Raw genomic sequence first — 21,245 nt, 5'->3', positions numbered from 1 at the left:
AAACTGGCTAACTGGAAAGGAAGTAATTGAATAATCACCAGTTGGGTCCCATCTGGTACTGAAAGGTTGAGTGGGCAGGTGGATGGAGGTGTGGGCTGCCTCTCACATCTGTTTATTTTGTCCATCGTGAACTATATAAAGGACAAGAAGATTTGATATTGGGGGGGGAGCAGGGGGAATAGCCGTGGTCAGAATTTTATGTCACATGGCAGTTACAACCTCCATTCTCGTTAGCGTCCTTAGCTTCCAGTGGGCTTCTCGTGTGTTTAGTCTGAGGTGGGACTTTATTTCCTTACATATCTGTAGTTTTCAGTCAATGGCGCTCGTTTGTTTCTTTATTTATTTATTGGACCAAATCACCCCAACAACTCCTCGGGTAGTCGGATGTAATCGGACTCGGTTTTAAACATGCTTTTAAAGTAAAGAAATAAATACAATGGAGGCTCGTAAAAGGTGATCATTAGAGAATGGGCCTTGGCCCCATAACTTTAAAGTAATAGCCCCATTACGAAGGGGGCGATGATTTTGTAGCTATTCTTTGCATTCATGGTGTAAGGTTGAGGGGCTTTGCGGGCAGGTTGGGCATCTCCGTAAAAGCTTTTCCAGCAGCCATTTAACCTCCATTTACGAAGAAATAAAGCGAAATTGATGTTGATTTGGGCCTGCTGTGGGGGATATTTTTGTTCCATAAAAGCCCTTTTGCTTGCAATTTGCTGAGCTGCCCTGTCACATCAGAAAGGGCTGCTGCTGATAAAGATAAAGCTTTATGGCCACAGTATTTGCTGCTAACAGCAACCTAATGCAACATTTTCATTTCTGTGCAATTAATGTTAACGTCCGCTACGAAAATTGTCATTAAATACCATTTTAAAATCCATTCAATTTGCATATGCAAAGCCCATTTACCATCACAGAAGATGTAGCAGGCACTTCATCACGTCCTTTCCCTGGAATTGTAGCCACTCGATTTTTATAGCAATTGAAGATTTTATATTGAAAGCTAGATGATAATGGATATCCTTTCTGATCCCAGCTGACTTCAGCTTTTCCACTGTATGTGGGAAAATGCTGCCCCAGTACCAGAAACTGTGGGTGTTCACGATGCACCTCTGTCCCAAGGAGGCAAGACATGGAAGAAGAGCCCTGGACAGGCAGCTGCCAGCCTGGCTCCAGACCTGGATCTTGTCTGGTCACAACTTGCCGTCTGACCTTGGGCAAGCCTGAGCTTCTATTTTCCTGTTTTAAACAAGGGCTTTGAATCAGGTGACCGCTGATATCTGCGTATTTCAATATTTTATATTTTTCAATATCAGCACTCTAAGTTGAGAATCCAGGTTAAGCCTGGCTGTGAACTTGGGGAGGTCAAGTATGAACTTGGGGAGGTCAAGTACTCTCTTCTTGCCTTTGCTGTCTGTAACTCTACCTATTGCCTGCACAGGGTTTTAATGACAATGCAATGAAATTGACATGGAGACAGTACGTACCTGAGAGTCCCAGAATGCTGGGTGATGCTGTAATTTTTGTAATGTTAATATTTACAGATCAGGAAATGGAAACCCTGGAAGGAACGAGAGTTGGAGACAAAGCTGGGACTAGGACGCCAGGCTGACGCAGCCAGGGCTCCTTCACCACACCAGGCTGTCTGTGAGACACTGGTGACCAGCGTGGACAAGTCTAGTGAGCTGGTGCACAGCGGGGACTCTGTCCCTCTGCACCCTGGCAGTCTGTGAGAAAAAGGGCAAGGAGGGCACACGTGCTGAGGGGCTGCAGGTGAGCGGGGCAGGGGCAGTCCAGGAGATAGCCAGCACTGCAGGGGCTGCCTTGGGGCGTTGTATCAAAGGTGGGGTAAGGACCGTGTACAGACGATTAGTTCATGCAATCCAGAAGTGACTGTCCAATGTGTCTGTGGTGTCGCATTCGAGGTTTTGAGGGCTGGTGAATAGAAATGCATTTCTGGTGAGAGAGATGTGAGGCCATGCAGGTAGGAAAGCTCACTGAAGAGATGATGCTGAGCTGAACTTTGAAGAACAAGTAGGTTTTACCAGTTAGGATGGTGAGAAAAGGCAGAGGGAAAAGCATATGAAAATATGGTGGCATACACTGGGGAAAACAGCAGGGAGGTTCCTCAAAAAATTGAACACAGCATTACCATATGACCCAGCAATTCCTCTCCTGGGTATGTACCCCGAAGAATTGAAAGCAGAGATTCGAACAGGTATCTGTACACCCGTTCACAGCAGCATAATTCACAATGGCCAAAAGGTGGAAGCAAACTAAATACCATCAGTGGATGATGGATAAACAAAATGTGGTCTATACGCACAGTGGAATACTATTCAGCCTTTAAAAAGACGGAAATTCTGACACCAGTCACAACATAGATGAACCTTGAAGACAATATGGTAAATGAAATAAAGCCTGACACAAAAGGGCAAATGTTGTATGATTCCATTTAGATGAGGCATCTATAATTGTCACAGACAGAAAGGAGAATGGTGGTTACCAGGGACTGAGGGGAGGGAGGAATAGAGAGTGAGTGTTTAACAGGGACGGAGTTTCAGTTTAGGACGATGAAAAAGTTCTGGAGATGGATGGTGGGGATGGTTGCACAACAATGTCAATGTATTTTAATGCCACTGAACTGCACACTTAAAAATGGTGACTCTTAATGTATATTTTACCACAATAAAAAATGATTAGAAAAAAATAAAATAAAAAATAAAGAAGGAACAGCTGAAAACAAAGAGAAGAAAGTATGATGGCGTAGCCAAAGGAAGGTATCAGCCTAGGAACAGCGAGAGGTGGGAAGGAAGGCAGGCTGGGGATGGACTGCCAAGGGCCTTGGATGTGGGCGAAGCAGGGCACTGCTACACAAAGCAGCCAAATACTGGCTTTTCAGTCACAGGCATCTGGGTGGGGCTTTGGGCCGCTGGAGGTCCCAGGCTACTTGCTCCTGGCTGAGAGCAGTTCTTTCGTTTATTTGTACTGTGCAATGTGCAAATAGCAGTAATTTTGTAATGATGATAAGCTTATGCTGCGATATAGTGTGGGTTAAGTAGCCCTGCTGATTTTGCTTGCTGTTTTATTCTGCAGTCCCCCTTCTGGGAGCAGAACCCCTATTTCTACACCACCCCCCGTGGATTGTGGGAACTGATTCCAACCACACCCCCTCCAAGGAGGGGCAAGGGATCGGGCCTGGCCAATCAGAACATCAGAATCCCCTGGCCTCAGCAATTGGTTCAAAGGCAGACATGTGACCCAAGACTAGCCAATCAGTGTATTTCACAAACCCTACAGTGGCTGTTTCAGGGATAGGCACGGCACCAAAGAATCTTGATCTCAAGGATTTTATAGTTCCTATGCTCTTCCCACTAGAGTCACTAAGAGGATAGGACATCAGAATGGAACTGCTCCTGGCCATTTTGCCACGAGAGGAAGAAGCTTACCGAGAACAGAGCCCAAACCGGGATGCATAGCCAAGACATGGAGAGACGCACCAAATGCTGATGACATGGCTCGATTGCCTAGATCCAACTATGCCCCAAGCTCTGCCTCTGGGCTTTTCAATAATGTGAGCCAATAAATTGCCCTCAAAAAAAAAAAAAAAAAAAAAGAAAGGCAGTTTGCGTTGAGGTTGAGGACATGCAACCACATTTTACTTTTAGAGAATGTCATGCCTGCCAGGGTTGGGGCATGAGTCACCTGTCGGCCTCTGAACCAATCGCTGTGACCAAGGTTTAGGAAAGACATTGATTGGCCGGGCCTGGATCACTTGCCCCTCCCTGGAGTCAAGAGTCATGCTCCCAATACTGTTCTCTAACTTAATCACAGCCTATGGTGAGGATGGAGCCTAAAGTGCCTTACCGTGACCGGATCCCAAATGTCGTATCTGGAGGGAGAGAGGGCAGTTCCTTCTTCATCCTCCGGTCATCCTGGTCACTGATGCGGACGTCATTGAGCTGACGGTAAAGGAGGTTCTCAGGGGCAGTTACCAGGCCAGCTCTCACGGCCCCGCGATTCATGGCGATGTAATTCCGGGTCAGCTCGTGGGGGCAGGGGGGCTGCTGTTTAAACACATGCCAGTGTCCGATGGCTGAAGGCAGGGAGGGACAGACCATGTGCAGAGGTCAGTCTGGGAAGTAAAGCAATCCCTGGCGTCTAGGAAGAAACGGGGGCCCGTGGGTCCTGTACCTTCCCAGTAACCTGGAGTAGAACAGCCCCGCTTGGCTTCCTGGAAAGGGAGGGGTCAGGATTCCCAGAGATTCCAGAGGGAGCCTGAGCGCTGCCTGGAGCTGGCTTCACCTGGCCGTGACCTCTTTGGGTGAGCACCCTAACCTTGATTCCTACCCAATCCCGAGCGCGTTCTGTACTTGCAGCTTTAGTGGCACCGCGCTCAGTGTCTTGCCTGAGGACAAGGTTCCGCACTGGCTGAGGTCCTTGCAGTTTCCCTGACTCCGTAGACCTGGACCCTGCTCGGTCCTCCCGTCTTGGCCAAGCCCAGGCTGTGGTTTCTACCAGAGCTGTGCTGCGGGGCAGGCCCCGGGGCTCTTTGCCTGGAGCGTGGCCAACTGCCAAGTGGCCAGCCTAGGTCAAGAGCTCAAGCCCCATGGGCTCCACAGCGTGCTTGCTCACCTTCGGGGACCCCTCCGTCCAGTCCCCGGATGTAGAGTCCGTAATTAAAATTAATTCCAGGCAGACTGTAGCTTCTTTCCCGGGGCTTCCCGAGTTCAGCCTGTTGGGAGAAGGACAGAGAACAAAGGTGAGGAGTGGAATCTCAGACCAACCCTGTTATGATAAACTCGGCAATGGGGAGTCACCGGGTGCTCCGAGTGTGGCCGGGCATTGAGCCACCTGACTGTGTGCTCACGCTAAGGGGCCAGTGAGGGCAGCAGAGCCACGCCGGGGTGGTCCCGTGAGAGAGGGCCATGCAGTCCCTGCTCCGAGCAGCTGTACTTGGCGTCCAGCCTAGGCCTGCCCGGCTGGAAACATCTCAGATGTGGATGTGCTGAAGGGCCCCGATCCCGGAGACTCACCTGGAGGCCACGTCGAGGAGGGGGCATCTTTCCTGCCTCTTTATTCCTACCCAGTGACAAGGCTCACTGTCGCCCTTGGCAGCTGAACAGCTAGTCTCACTCTCTGGGTCTCTGGTGAACTCCTCCCTGACGCCCCCACCCTCCCCCCAACCAGAAGGGGTTTGTAGGAACAAAATTGTTGTATTCTCCACCATGTTGATTCCCCCCATTTTATAGATAGGGAAACAGACCTAGAGAGGCGGAGTCATTATCTCATTATCTGGGGCTCCTAAGGAGTGGGGCTGGATTTCAAATGCAGGTGTGGCTGGGCTCTGGGCTGGAGCTCTTAGGCATTTGGTCACACTCCCTGTCAGCAGCTTCCCAAGGTCAGAGACCCTACCCTGGAGGGTGCTTAGAATGCCATCATCTTCATCACCATCGATGAGCATCTGCTGGGTTCTGTGTTCTAGACACAATATTCAGTTTTGCATACGTTTCTGTCAGTCCTAATTTTCTCCTTCCATTTCATCTACGTCTCCATCTCTCCGGCTCCCAGGGACCTGGGCACGTAGAGGTAGATAGATGATCAGGGAGCAGCTGTAATGGCTCATCACTGCCTTTGGAATAAACCCCTCCCGGGGGCTGGCAGTCCAGGCCCTGCTCCCTCCACCATCCACCCCTGCAGCTGCCTCTCCCAGGCTCCCCCACATGGCCCTGTGGTTTTGGCGGAGTAGCCTACTCCCCTCCCTGAGGGGTCCGTGGGTGGCCCAACCTCCTGGAATGCCCTTTGCTCCTGGCCTGCCCTCCCTACTTGTTGTCATTCTTCAAGCTCCCTCAGGTTCACAGTGGTCTCTCCCTCACCTGTCTCTGGTGCCTCTTACCATCTGTTCTGCTTATTTGGGGCTTAGGACTTAAGTGACCTGGATTTCTATGAACAGACATGCCAGGCCAGCCTGCCTGGATGAAAAAGTCCTACATGGCCAGAGCCATAGACTCTATCACCTTCTTCTTTTTTGTGGTACATAGTAGGTGCTCAGTTAATACCTGTGATGAAAACCTCTTCCTCTGAGAAGTCCTCTCAGGTTGCCCTCAGTCCAGACAAGCTTCCTTGTGTGTGGCACCGTAGGGCTCTCATCGCCACCTTCAGGGCACTTTCAAAATTACACAGTAATACCTACTACAGCAGGGATGGGCTTTGACGATATGATGATGCTCATTGAAGAAGCCAGTCGCAAAGGACCACGTATTGTAGGATTTCATTTACATGACCTGTCTCGAATAGGCAGACCCACAGAGACAAAGGTATATTAGTGATTGCCTACAGCTGGGAGGGGGAGTGGAATGGGACGATCGGGGTGGGGGGTGATGGCTAAGGAGGTGTGGGGCTTCTTTCGGGGGGAAACGAAAATGTCCTAAAATTGACTGTGATAATGGTTGCACAATTCTGTGACTATACTAAAAGCCATTAGACAGTATACTTTAAATGGGTGAATTGTGGGGTGTGTGGGTTATATCTCAGTAAAGCCGTTAAGAATTACAAAGTGATTAAGTTGTTAATTGCCTGATAATCAGTTTAATGTCTGTCTCCCCCAGTAGACGGTTTGCTCAGTCTTTATTTATTTATTAAAGGTTAATTAAAAAAATTTTTTTTAAAACAGACTTTCTTTTTTAGAGCAGTTTTAGGTTCATAGCAAAATTAGGCTAAAGGTACAGAGAGTCCCCATAGGCCCCCTGTCTTTCTATTTTCACCCCTATTTTTCCAAGGGACCAGCATAGAACTGATGCCAGTAAATAGGGGTTGAATGATGAGTGAATGAATGAATGAATGAAGTGCCTACTTGGAGACTCTGGCAGCTCTTTTCTACACAGAGCCTGATCAGTTTGCTCCCTCTTCTTTCCCATCTCAAACCCTGGGCCCTGACCTTTCTCGGGAGCTCCGGAGTTCTGAGTTCCAGGTGGGTGCGTGGGGCCTCTGCTGGGTGGTTTGTTTGAATTCCTTGCACACGACTCACTCTGAGCTGCAGACAAAGCTCTGGCTTCTCATTTGTTTATGAAAATGATCTGGCCTCTCTGGTGACTGCCGGGGAAGTTAATTAAAATGTGACTTCTCCGGGAGAGGCCCCCCTCCCTCAGGGCAGGTGTAGGTGGGCAGACTTCCAGCTGGCAGAGGACCGACAGACAGACTCAGGAGCTGGCTGCCATTCTGGGCGGGTGGAGGGGGCGGGGAATCAGGCAGGCTCTCCACGCTTTTTAGCGAGGGTTGTCTAAGAATCAACAACTGCCGAAGCACACAGAAGGCTTTGCTGCAAAAATCATCCCAGTGGGAGGTTCATTCATTCTTTCCCTCCACAAATATTTATCTTTGACCTATTCTGCACCAAGCCCTGTGCCTGGAGTTCAAAGGTGAACAAAGAAGATGCGTAACCCCTGCCATTAGGACATTCATCGTCTTACAAAAAGGACAATTGAACAACTAATGACAGTTAAGTACACCAGGGGAGGTTCATGACAGGAGCCCAGGTTGCCTCTAGCTCTAAAAATCTGTGAGTCCATAGAGTGAGACAAGATATTTGCAATACATGTATCTGACAAAGAACTCTTATCCATCATATATAAAGAGCTGCTACAAATCAATAAGGAAAAGGCAGGAGATCTTATAAAACAAAATGAGCAAAATATTTGAATAGGCGCTTCATTAAGAGGATGTCTAAGTAGCCAAGACTCATACGTCAAGGTGCTCAACCTCTGGGAAATGCAACATAAAAACTCAATGTCTGGTGAAAATGTGGAGTAACCGGAACACTCATGCACTTGGTGGGAGTCTGAACTGGTACAATCACTATTGAAAACTGTTTAGAGTATCTATTAGAGCTAAGCATATGCCTACCTGATCACCCCCTCTTGGACACCCAGCAGAAGGGAGAGCCCGTGTTCTCCCAAAGATATGCATGAGAATGCTCATAGTGGCTCCATTTGTGAGAACCAAGTTCCAGAAACAACCCAAAAGGCCATCACGGTGGATAAAAAAGTGGTGACATAATCATTCCATAGAATACTCCATAGCAGTGGTTCTCAATTGGGGGATATTTTTGCCTCCCCCCGCCCCCCCACAAGGACATTTGGTCATATCTGGAGACATTTTGGGTTGTCACAGCTTGGGAGGGAGTACTACCACCCTCCATCTGGTGGGCGGAGGCCGGCGATGCCACTAAACATCCCACAGAGCACAGGACAGCCCCACCCCCAACAGCAAAGAGCGATCTGACCCCACATGCCAGCAGTGGCAAGGCTGAGGAGCCCTGCTGTACAACAGTGAGAATGGGGGAGCAGCTATACACAACCACACGGGTGGTTCTCACGCCACGTGTGGGGTGAAAGAAGCCGGACACACAAGGCAGGCACTGCTCCACACAGATGAAGTTCAAACTCAAGCACGCCTCATCGGGTTTGGGGAGTCAGAAGCGTGGGTCCCCTTGGGCGGGGAGAGTGGCTGAGAGGGAAGCACAAGGAGGCTTCAGGGGTGCTGTCCTGTTGTTTCCTGACCTGATGTGGGCAACCTTCGCACCCATTCGCCTGTGACTCCGGCCAGACGTTGAGAAAGCAATGGCTTTTCCCTATCCCTCCAGGAGACGAGTACTGCATAAACACAACGAAAGAGAAACAGCAGCAGCACACAAGCAACTTACTGGTTCCCAGAGGGTTCTCTGGGACTGTGTTTCTGAGACTTATATGGTGGTGATGGTGGAGGCAGGGTGACATCAGGAAATCTCTAAGAATGCAAGGCTGGTTTTCTCACGTCCTCCAACCTTTCTAGACTGGCATGTCGTCCTCGAAATGGAGTAGAAGTCCCCAAGAACTTGCTGAGAAGTAGATTCAGCCCCTCCCACCCTGGCCAGCCAGGTTACTTGTGGCCGAGAGGGCCACTTGCAGGAAACCCAAAGGGCCCCTGGGCCTGAGAACAGCTGCAGAGCTTTGCACAGGGCGTCTGCCCAAGCTGGAGCTGTGGGAGTTTGCCCTGATCGGTCCCTCTATTCCACTGGTCCCCAAATACCTCCCATGCTTGAAATTCTACCCTTGGCAATTTGGTCCTTTAGATTCAGGGGCCGCGTGTCTCAGAGACCCTGCCTTCACATGTAAATACCCCAGTATTCGCCCATTACCAGCTCATCTGCCCAGTCAGACGAGCTAACTGGACATAACATCCTGGCCCCACCCTGGTACCAACACCGCCAACCACAGCTACAAGTGTAATCATGGAGACCAAGAGCTTGGGTCCATGTGGGCACTTCACCCCATTACTGCCAAGGCTTAGAGCAACCCTACAAAGTGGCTATGACTACTTCTGTTTTCAGACAGCTTTAGTGCCTTATTTGCTCAACGCTGCACAGCTAACGAGTGGCCAGGCTGGATTTGAACCCCCATCTGACAGCAGTCTTTGCTGCCTCTTCACGACTCGCTTGGCATTTAGCATAAACTACCCCTGGCCAGCCACTGTCTTTCGTGTGCACAGATCTTAGCTCTGCAGGAAGGTTGTACGCACGCCTCCCCCTCCCACCTCCAAACACATGGAGCCCATAGCCTTATGTCCAGGAGACCCCAGGGAAAGTCTGTTCTTTGATGTCTATACTGGGGGTTAAAGAAGTTACTGTCACTTCAGAAAACACTATAGGCCTGAACTGAGCTGAATGCAGGACAGCTACATCATGACTGGGTCAGAGGAGGGGTGGGCAGGAAAGGAAAGAAAGATACAGATCTTGGATTGGCATTTTGAGGAAAGCTGACCTGAAGAAGACTGCAGTGGGGCGGGAAGGGCAGGCAGGAGAGCTGAGGGTTCTCCGAGGGAAACAGGAAAGAGCATTGAGCCAGAGGTGGGAGGGCCTGGCACTGACCCTGGGCCTCCTTCCTCTCTTTTTTCCTTCCTTCCTTCCTTCCTTCCTTCCTTCCTTCCTTCCTTCCTTCCTTCCTTCTTTCTTTCTTTCCTACCTACGAAGAAGAGCTGGCTGACAGAGGGGTCTGCTGGTCTTGGGACCTCAGGGAGCTGTGCAAAGCCAGCTAAGGACTAACAAACAGGTGCTCAGAGGAGTTCCTGACCCTGAACTTTTGGATGCACAAGCTGGCGGTGACAGACGTCTGAGATCAGTTGCTACTGAGACGCAAGGGGACTGGAGGCCTGACAGTGTTGGTCACCTGCTTTTCCATGGCAACCCCACTCTGATGTCCGTGAAACTGACTAGATGTGGCCACTGATCTCAGCTTTGAGCAGCCACCCGTGTTCCCTAGCAGCCAGCTTCACCAGCCCAGAACAGGATGAAAGATTGTACAGAGGCAAAAGTGGCCTCCTAGTCAGCTCTCAGGCTGGAATGTGCAAAGGTCCTGGGGCTGATGGCACAGATGGACTGTCGGGGCCCGTGCGGGCTGGGAGCACCCTGCCTGCACCAGGATCCCTCGGAAGCACCACGGTCTCGTTCTTGCAGAAGTAAAGAAAGCAATGGGGAAGAGAGGCAACGTATTGAGCACCTCCTACATGCAAGCCTCCTGCGATGCCCTCTACCCTCATTTAGCAAACCTCTTTATTGAGCACTTACTATGTCCTGATCGCTCCTGTGCTTCTCCATGAACTCCGCCAAGCCCACTGTGAGGTAGGTTTCCCATTTTACAGATGGGAAAACGGAAACGTACAGAGGTTCACACTAGCTCCAAGCCACCTAGGTCACAAATAAGAGAGCTGGGGTTAAACTGAGCTCTCTTGAAAGTTGTAGCTCTGTGCTTAGCCCCTCACAACAACCCTATCTATGAGGGAGGCCACAGTGTCGCCAGTGCACAGAAGGGGAAATCAAGGCTCAGAAATGGAACAGACCAATGAACCCCTTTCCTCCGCAAAAGCCAGGCCTCCTTGCATTTCTCATTTCTTATGACCGAATTCTGAGGCGCCTCATGCAAAGTCCTCAAGGTCTTTTAAGAGGCGCACCTCAGCTTTGCACACAGAGAACTGTGGGATATCGAAGCTATTCAAATATGGTTCACTGGCTGAGTCCCTTGTCGTTGAGGTGTGAGGGTCAAGAGGTGAACATGGAGAAAAGTCCTAGATTTGGGTCTGACCACCCCACCCTTCTCAGCCGCTTTCAAACTGTGCCTTTTTCTAAGCTTCCTCTGTCACAAAGTGGCTTGGCTGGAATACAACTCTGGGTGACAGCTGTCCCCATCAGCAGACAGCTTCATTAAACCTCATTAAGATGTCATCCCTCTCTGCCTTATTTCTCATCTCTCAGCTCTAATTAAAACCATCTCTCTTCCCGTCCCAGGGGTCCTGGGATTCTCTGGGCTCCTTCTGCACGGCAGCTCCCTCTGCTCCCCAACGTGAAGGACCAGGCCCTGGAACCCCGCACTGGGAACCAGGCCGCTGGCCCGGAAGCCCCCTCGGAGCAGCCGGTCACCAGCATGAGGACTGCTGGGGCTTTGCAGAGGCTAGCACGGTGGCATTTCCTGCAGGCCTCTGCCTGAGGCATCGGAGCCTCGCCAAAGCCCATTTTCGTGGGACAATTTCAAAACAAGTGACCTGGCCTTGCATCTCAAGTCTAATCATTTTCCACTCAATATATCTTAAAAAAATTTTTAACCAGTGCCCATCCCCCACCGGACAGGCAGGAGTGGGTGAAGTCAGTGGGCTCTCTTTAGGGTGGCCTAAACTGGGTCTTGCTCTGGACAAACGGGCCTGTGGTCAGCTCCACAATGGTGGGTGTTCTGCCTGGGAGCTTGGTGTCCGGGTTCTAGACCTGCCTGAGAGCTGAGGGGCAGCTCTGCGAAGGACTCGCTCCCACTTCCTGGCAGTGGCACAGAATGCAGCTCATCAAGCCCCCAGCCAAGTCTCCACTAAATGAATGTTTGTTCGACAGTGGAAAAGCCTGCACTCACTTTCCTGCATCCTATTAAAGCGTAGTTCCGTGAAATCCCAGTTATGGCCTGGTAGTTATTAAATAAATATCTGTATATGGTGACTCCATGCATATGCACACACACCGTTTTGCTCACGGAGGGGTAGTTCATTATTGTAAAACAACTTAAGATCCTCGAATGAAAAGCACAATATAAATGCAAATTGTGGTCATGATTAGCATAGAGAATATTTATTTATTTCCATAATGAGGACCTCAGATAAACAACCGTGTGAAATAAGGTGCATTATGCATCAAAGGGCTCGGGCGTCGTCTTACAAGCCAGGATCTCTGAGCCGTGTGCCTGTGTGAGTGGCAGTTGAGCACCACGTAATGATACTGAAGCCACACCGAGAAGACCACGTCCACATAGGATCAAAGGCATAGAAAATAATGTCAAGTGAAAGCAGAAGCACGGCAGAATTCAAAATTTTACATATACTATCCTTACAACCGTGTAAAAAAAAGAATTCATTGAAAAAGCACCGGAAGGAAACACGCAACCTAACCGATTATGAGTGTGTGTTAACAGTTAAGAGATAGGCGCCTTCAGGGGGGAAAGGGGGAGGGCTGAGATTTCACTCTTATAATTTAAAACATCAAAAGGCTGAGTGACAGCATAAGTATCTATGTTATGGCCTGCCAAGGTGCAGGTTCTTGTAGACATCACAACTCTGCTGTGAGTTTATAATGGGGGCGAAGGTTGCTGCCACTGGGCGGGGGAGGGGCAAGGGGAGGGGTGCCCTTAGGCCTGGCTGGAGGGTGGGGAACCCAGCGTGCTAATGTCAGGCAGAACTGAGTCCTGGCTCTGCCACGTTCTGTGTTACCATGGGCAAGTCACTATATTTGTCTTGTCCCCCGTTTCTCGACCTGTAAAACCTCCGCAGGCCACATAGAGCATTTAGGGCATCTGGCACAGGATGCGTGCTCAATACACAGTGGTTTCTGTTCCCACTGTTGTTGGTGGTGGTATTTTTAGAGCAGCTCTCCAGCTCAGGCCAAGGGGAGCCCCGGGCAGGGCAGTGAGGACACCTCTCTAGGCGTCTGCCCAGACACCCCACTGGGCCCTCCCTTAGCTCTACCTGTGTTTTCCCACCGGCCCCGTCCGCCCATCCTCTGGGGCAGCCCCAGCTCCCTTCGTGCTGCCAGTCCCGTTGTTGTAGCTGATGTATGGCCCTTGCCGCCATGAGGCGGTCACGGTGACAGGGCCTGGCGTTCCCTCCCCTCCCCCTCGACAGCTTGAAACCAGGTCCTTCATTTGCATTTACATGATCTCGCTGTGCAGCTTATGAGATCGAGAGATTTATTTGCTACTTAGCTTGATGTTTGATTACACTCAGAGAAGGCTGCAAGCAGCAAAGTGCATGGATGCATGGCTCTGGGCCCGCAGCCTCTGGGGGTCGGTAACTCAACAGCAGGTTTAGGTGGATGAGGGGGAAACGTGCAGCGTTCTGAAAAAGGCAAACGTGAGAGGTTGGAAGGAACAAACACCATGATTTGGATCTTAAAAAATTTAAAAGAACAAAAGTAATAGAAACTGGCTAGGCATCATCTGTGATTATGAACTGACCCAAATCACTCTTAGGAGGAAGCTCATTGTCCTAGGGAACGAAACCGAGAAACTTTTCCTCCTGGGCAGAATCAGAAGCGCCTAAAGGAGGCGGTGCCTCCAGCACAGGTGGGCGGGGAGGATCGACTCCCGCTTACAGGTACGGCTCTTGAATCTGAACGTCTGGTTCAATACCAGCTCTGCCAGTTACACCTGTGTGGCTTTGAGCTAATTGCTCAGCCTATCTGCACCCCAAGTTCAGATGGATAAAATGGGGAAAACAACATCCCTTTTTAGGTCCGTGGCTGAGATGAGTCAATAAGATGGCCTGAGCTCCGCTGTGGACCCAGAGTGGTTGCCCAGTAAAGGGAGCTGTGATGTGGACAAATGACCAGTTTCTGAAGATACGAAGGCTAAAGATAAATGCCCAACAGACAGAGATCACTCGGTGTGGTGCTTTGCAGTCCAGTGTCACTTCTGTGCTTTGGGCGTTATCCACTGTGTGGGGTTCCATCCCAGCCCCTGGGAGGCCAGCTCACAGCTGGGGCGTGCTCAAGGAAGGCACACACGTTTTTCAGACAGTCTGAGCTGGGCATAGTTAGGTGCGGAGAGCTGGTTCCGTCTTCCCACGCCCGTCACGTTCCCAATGCAAACAGAAGTCATTGGGCACCTTACTGGGACTTGACAGTTTAGTGTTTAAGAACACGAGTTTGGGGCCACACCGCCAGGGTTGGAATTCTGGCTTCTCAGCTCTGTGTGACCTTGAGCAAGTTGCTTAACCTCTGAGCCTCAGTTTCCTTACCTATAGCACAGGCATAATGAGAGGGCACAGCTCATAGGGTTGTTGGAGCATGTCACAATGCAGGGCAAGTTCTAGGCAGAGAGCCTGGAAGGTTCCTAACAAAAGGCAGTGCTGCTAGCCAGTGGTTCTCATGAGCCTTGCCACCATTTTGAATCATCAGCGACTTTGTCTCCATTTGTGTGAATGGAGAACTAGCTATAAAATTAATATGTCCATTTGATGGTTCTTCGAAAGTTAAACATAGAATTAATTACCAGATGACCCAGCAATTCCATTTCTAGGTATAGAGCCAAAGGGACTGAAAACAGGTGTTCAAGCTAATATACATACATGCAAGTTTGCGGGCGCATTATTTACTCACAAGAGCCAAAAGATGGAAACCACTCAGATGCCCATCTGCTGAGGAGTGAATAAACGAAACGCACTGTCCATGGACAGTTGTATATTACTCAGCTGTAAAAAGGAATGAAGCACTGGTACATGCTGCCACATGTGCGAACCTTGAAAACACATGCTGAGGGAAAGAAGCCAGACGCAAAGGCCACACGTTGTAGGATTCCATTTCTATGAAAGGTCCAGAACAGGAAGCAGACTAGTGATTGCCAGGGAATGGAGTGAGGGGAGATTAGGAGTGATTGCTTAATGGGGTCTCCTTCTGGGCTGATGAACATGCCTTAGAAGTAGATAGAGGTGGTGATTGCAGAACACTGGGAAGATGGTAAGTGCCACCAAATCGTACTCTTAAAACTGGCTCATGGTTGATGTCATGTGAACTTTGCCTCAGTAAAAAGAAAAACTAATACGTCCAAAGGAGGGATATACCATGCCTCCCATCCAAGAAATTTAGGAAACTCCTCTGTCTTAGGGATGGGAAAGGAAAGAAATGCAAATAAAGTGACTGCTGTCTCACTGCAGGACAATGTGGTGGGAAAACATAGTTCAACTTGAAGGAACTGAGACTGTGTGGAGTTGGGGGTGGGGCACGAGGCTGGGACAGGGGCATTTGAGGCCACGTCCCATGGGTCTCGTTGCTCTGATGGTCCAGGTGGCGGAAGCTGGTGCAGGCATGTCTGTTAGAGGCTTTCTAGGTTTTCATGAAATACTTGTTTTAAGGGGCGCCCAAGGACAGGTGAAACATGATGGATTCCACCCCGCGTTATGTCCGTCCTCGGCTTCGTGTGGCCTCACTTTTGGAAGGCTGCTGTGCTTGGGGGGTGGGGGGGCCGTGGACTGGGAGAGTCCAGAGACCTGGGTGCTGGTGCTTGTCAGACTCACGTGTACCGGGAACACTGGAGATCAGTGACTTTCCCACAGTATCTCGAGGCTCAAAGCAGAGCACAGAGAACCTCAGGGGATGACGAGGAAAGGGTCCCAGGAGAAGAAGCCCTCATCCTGCCCCGGCCAGGTGGCACGATAATACATGTGTCAGACATCTTTTGAAGAGCGGGTTCAACGGCTTTAAGAAAAAAATGAGAAGGCCAACTCCAAGGCCTTCTCTAGCTTCCACCCAGTGTAGACAGATGGGGTTTGGATCCAGATTCTGATGCTCCTTTACTGCGTGAACTCTTTGAGTCTCCATTTCTCACCATTTGTGAAACAGAGATAACCGTCACCACCTCAGGCTGTAATGACAAGATTTAGATGAGACAATGAGGTGAGGCAGGGGTGCCTGGCACACAGTAGGTGTGCACCAGCTGGGAAGAGCTGTTCCTTTCTCTTTCCTCTCCAAGGGGCCACCAGTTTGGGAAAAGAAGGACACCTGTGAGCCTACTGTGATGTGGCGTCTGACACGGAAAGCAGTTAAGTTTCCAGACTGCTGAGAAGTAACAAACAGAATAAGAGGTCCCCTCTGTCAAGGTGAGGCCGACAGCATAAGGAATAGGTGGCATATTCATTTGGTCATTTGGTCAGTTCAGCTGTCAAAGGGCAAAGCCAGTGAACCACAGAGGGAGCAGATTTAAGAAAGGGGCTCCCTACCAAGCAAAAGGGATGGGGAGAAAGAAAAAGCAAAAGCACAGAATGATCTATGTACTTTTCAAAACTTAAAGCAGAAATCAAAGGGAAACTGAACTGTTTTAAGTTTTGACAGCTGCAGGGATCATTCTGTTTGGTTACTCTATTTATGTTTTCATTTTCTTTATAAATTCATTGAAAATCAGATCATGTAATAGGGAAGAAAAATGTTCAGTGTCCCCCCCAACCCCCATAAACCCTGTTCCTTCCTGAGAACAGATGAAAACGCCAGCTCCGGTGACTTTCGTTTTGATGTATATTTCATAATACCTCATTGATTGTAAGTTTTATTTCCATGTCAATAAAAAAAACTGGTATTGTAATAAATGAGCAGGAGTTTAACACAAAATGGCAGCTGACCTGTTAGCATAGCAGGTAACGGAAGCGGAGGAAGTGAGTGTGCAATGAAGCCTGTTAATAAGGAAGGCTATTGATTTCAGCAGGAAGCGGGGTGGCTGGCGGACACAGTCCTGCTGCTCCCCCCCCCCCCCCCATCTTTGCCGCCTATGGGCTTGTTTCCTGATTGGTCTTGGCTGCCATTTTATAGAGGAGGTGATGTGAGGACCTAAGCAATGCTTATTTGTTTTAGTAGAGGCGGCGGGGCGTAGGCCTGTGAGTGGTACCTTGGAGCATACGAGATGGATAATAAGTTGGGTGTGGAGAGAGGCGTGTAGGGAGTAAGTTCAAGGATTTCGGCTGATCAGGGAGAGACGTGACCGTGAGAGGCATGCACACACAGGCGTTATTGGTGGCACTTGGACAGGGGCATACGAGATGGCAGTCCCTCACAGTATGAGATGTCCAGGGGCTTACGGGTGAGGGGCCGCCATCCAGATGGGAAAAGGAGGACCAGGGAGGGGTCAGGTGTCCAGGTTATGTCCCTCAGAGCAGGGCAGGGAGTGTCTAGGTCCGAGAGCTCTGAAGGGCAGCAGTGGCCTGGGGTCTTATGACAATGAGGTTCTATCTTACCAATGGCCAGCAAATGCTGTGTCATTTTGAGGGGTATGCAAAGCAGACAGGCCCTACATGGCTAAAAATCTGCTTCTTTGAGCTATCTTTAAAACAATTGGATGTGTAAAAATTTGAGTTTGGTGCTAGTGGGCTTTTGAACTAGCAGGTCTCTGCCGGCTATGAAGAAATAAACAACCACGGAGCCCACACACAGGAGCCGTCTTCAGCTCATTTATGTAGTAAGAGCCCCGCCGATACACGAGGGGCACCTCTGCTCCCAGATCCAGCCTCGTCATATACCCACTCTTTCACTTTCCACTTCTACTGTTTTAGTTCAGCTCCTTGAACTTGTGGGCCCTTCTCACGTGAAATCTGTGTTCAGTCACCTCCCCCACCTCATCGATTCCTGCACTCCTTAACTCCTAGCTTAAATGTCGCCTCCTTTGGAAAGGCCTCTGACTCTATAGCTCCGGTTAGAAACCCCAGCAACATGACCTTGTTTATTTCCCTTCCTGGGCCCATCTCATGATGACTGATTGTTTGGGTGGTGGTTTCTGCCACGTCTAACTCCGCTGCTTGACAGTTGCATGAGCACAAGGGCAGGTCTGTCCCATTCACCATGTTATGCCGGTGCCTGGCACACAGTAGGTCTCCAACACACGTTTCTGGAATGCTCACGTGTTGAGTGCCAGGGAGTGCTGCAGGTGGCTGATGCTCTGGAGCTCATGGAAGCAGGGCTTCTCCCAGGCCTGGGCCGCCTGGGGCAGGTCTTGTAGAACAGCCTGTGGAATCTATTCCAAGATTCTCCAGGGAGGTGAGCTATGAAGGTCCAAAGTAGAACAGCCCTGCCCTGCCCCACTGTGGGCCCCACAAGGAAGGTAGCACCGCCTGGACTGTATGAGCAGTGGAGATTGGCTGTGATTATGACAGGTGAGCGGGAACCAGGAGGGGCAGGACACTGGAGGATAAAGGGGAGGGCCAATCTAGGAGGGCAGCCTAGAGGCGGCTCCCTCTCCCCTTCTCTGGCCTCAGTGTTGCCATCTGTAAAATGAGGAAGCAGAGCTAGTGGACTTTGAAAGCCCCCCTGACTCTACTATTCTCTTTCTGGAGCATGCCTAGATCCACACCACCTAGATCCACGTCATCTGATTCTTTTGTTCAGGAAGGCAGAGCAGCACAGTGGGAAAGCTTTAGGGCCGGCCTGATCTGGGCTCCAAGGTCAACTCTGCCACTTGTTAGCTCATCTCTTAATGCCACAGATTCATAGGCCTGGTGTGAAGAGAGAATAGTCAATGCCCTTCACATGGTGGGTCTCACTAAGTATCTGCAGCAGGATGGGTGGCAGTTACTATTAGACTTGACACTACCTGTTACACCTGCACAGGCAGCCCCTGTGCCTGCTGACCAGCTCCTGCCTGCCTGCCCACACTCACTCAAGCAAAATGACCAGGGTATGCCCGATGGGACTCCACCCCTGGCCTCTCTGGCACAACTCGCCAGCCACTGTGAGGACCATCCCGGGTTTGGGAAAAGTCGTATAGATGGTGAGCTGCGCCAAATACAAGTGGAAAGTATTTGAAGACTGTGATAATGAAGACCTTGGAGCAGAGCAGACAAACCAAGGCCAGTCCTCCATGGCCCTCCCCACGCACCCACGCACCCACCCACCCACGTGGCTGCATCTACAGCGGAACACTGGAAAGGCCGTGGCTCCATGCGTGGGAGAAGGGAATGAACCATGAAAGAGAAGGTCTGAGCTTCCCTGAAGACATTCCGTGCCAAAGACAACTGAGCGATCTTGGCGGAGGATGAGGGCTGTACTATAAATGACTTAATGGGTGGCTTTTTAGGTGGAATAGGGCTGCGAAACTCAGGTAAAGATTTCAAACATATGGCATAATTGCTACATATGAAATCTGTTTGTACTCCGCTTTTAGTCTTGGAAATTACCGAGCTGTGTGCTGGTCCTACAATTAATCATTAAAGAATTAAGAGTGAGCATACCCGTTATTGTGAAAGACTCCAGTGGTGGTCTTGATCCAACTTATAAAATAGACAGATTTGGTGCAACTGACTAATGTTTCTCTTCTCTGCACAAAATCAGGAATGCTAGTCATACTCAGTGGCTGGAGCGAATGCTTACAAACTGGTATAGACCAGCCTGTAATTACCAAAATAGAAGAACAGCAGCATTTTGTAATGAGTGACAAGCTGCTGAGCGGAAATCTAATTTGGTCTAATTAAGCAGCCTTTTGTGAGGATTTGTCCTTAGATGAAAAGAGGGAGCCAAGGAGATCTAAATGCAAATGAACTCCATCATTTTGGTTTTAAAGGGCTCGGCTGAGATGAGTGTCTTCACGCCCAGCGCTGTCTTCTTCGTTACATGATTAGTCCTCTCGTTGTCACCTCAGACCCGTGCTGGGCCCCACCTGCCTTGGAGGAGCCTCACGTTTTTTTTTTGTCCCTTGCCTTTCATATCTTTTCAAATAGGACACCTCACATCGACAGAGCTGTCAGGGAGCTTTTGCTTATTCAGGGGCAAATTTTATTTTGCCCAAAGTAATAAAAGCCAATGGGGTTTTGCTTCTGAAAGGAATCTCCTGTTCTCTGAGGGCACGTCTTCTGAAGTCTGGAGGATTGAACACATGCCCAGTGCCATTGGCACTAACAGGGTACTTGCGGGCAAAGCAACCCTGCATCTCGACTTGTGAGGTAGACCAGATACCGCCTGAGTTCCCCTGGGTGCTATCCATCTGAAGACCTGAGGCTGGAGGGGCCACCTCTTCAGCTGGATTGATCCTTGGACCAGGTGGATTCACTTTGGCCCGCGGAGCATGACAACGCACATCTCGCCCCATTACCAAAACGCCGGCACGAGCCCCTCAGCTGCATACGGCTGCTTCAGGGATAAGCAGAGACCATCTGCCATTCGGGAGTTCCCAAGATCGTCTTCAGCTTCAATAGTTCTCTAGAAGGACCACTGAGCTCAGATAAGCCACGATACTCATGGTTGTGGTTTATTACAGCGAAAGGAGATGGAGTGAAATCAGCGAAGGGAAGAGGCGCATGGGACAGGGTCCGGGAGAGGAGAGCAAGAGCAGAACCTCCACTTGTCCTCTCCCAGTGTAGAACGTTTATTTCTCCCAATGTCACCAACGTGTGACAATACGCACACAATATTGCCAACCAGGGAAGCTCACTCGGGCCTTGGTATCCGGGTTGTCTTGGGAGTTGGTCACACAGACATGGTTGGTCACTCATGCAGTTGGCCTTAGTCTCAGTCACCTCCAGAGGTTGAGCTGATACCACGTGGAACACCCCCCCCCCCATAAATCACATTGTTATCCTGAAGCAGTGGGCGTGGCCCAAGGCCGCCCCTAAATGAGACACTCTGATCAGTCAGGGCCTTCCAAGGGCCTCAAGGTTAGACGGTGACCTCCTGGAGCAGAGTAAGGGCCAGTCCTTTCTCTGGGGTGTGCAGGGTGGACACCCCAGACTTGCAGAGCCAGCCCTTGACAACACCTGGTCTTCCCAACTACCCCTGCTGTTGGAAGTGCAAGAACTGTGAGACCTGGTAGGTTGGATGGATGAGAAAGGAAAAAACATACTTTACTTCTTCACACTGACTCCACTATCTCCCATCTTAGCTCTCCACTTTGTTTTCAAAGAAATTGCAAATGTTTGGGCTTTTTCATCTTCCAAAAGGAGCAAGTGGAATGGGTGAGGGAACAGGTGGCTGTGGCAGACCCCCCCACCCCACCTCCGCCATCTTACGGCCCCTCTATGCCCACTGGTTCAGACGGGCAGGGCTTGCTCCCAGGCTGCCCGACGGAGCCCGAAGCCCCCTCACTTTTCCTGGTGAGTTCAGTCGTTTTCTCCTCACCCTGCCTTGGCATTCAGAATGCCAGAGACAGAGAGACAGAGGCAGAGGCAGAGTCAGGAGGCGGGACCTAAATGGAAGGTGGGGCCAAGGAGGCACAGAGCGT

General features: G+C 50.2%; 1 protein-coding gene across 1 annotated transcript in view; it reads right to left on the bottom strand.

The window, feature by feature from the left end:
* The window catches only part of CFAP77 (cilia and flagella associated protein 77), a 119,497-nt gene that overhangs the window by 50,018 nt on the left and 48,234 nt on the right, over positions 1 to 21,245 (bottom strand). The window contains exons 2-3 of the mRNA XM_019728904.2: positions 4,633 to 4,732; positions 3,865 to 4,093 (exon numbers count right to left, since the gene is read on the bottom strand). Coding sequence (XP_019584463.2) covers positions 3,865 to 4,093; positions 4,633 to 4,732 — 329 coding nt within the window. The remainder of the gene's footprint in view (positions 1 to 3,864; positions 4,094 to 4,632; positions 4,733 to 21,245) is intronic.

Source organism: Rhinolophus sinicus, linkage group LG04, assembly GCF_036562045.2.
Source record: "Rhinolophus sinicus isolate RSC01 linkage group LG04, ASM3656204v1, whole genome shotgun sequence".
NCBI lineage: Eukaryota > Metazoa > Chordata > Mammalia > Chiroptera > Rhinolophidae > Rhinolophus > Rhinolophus sinicus.
This window is presented reverse-complemented; position numbering and strand designations above follow the sequence as displayed.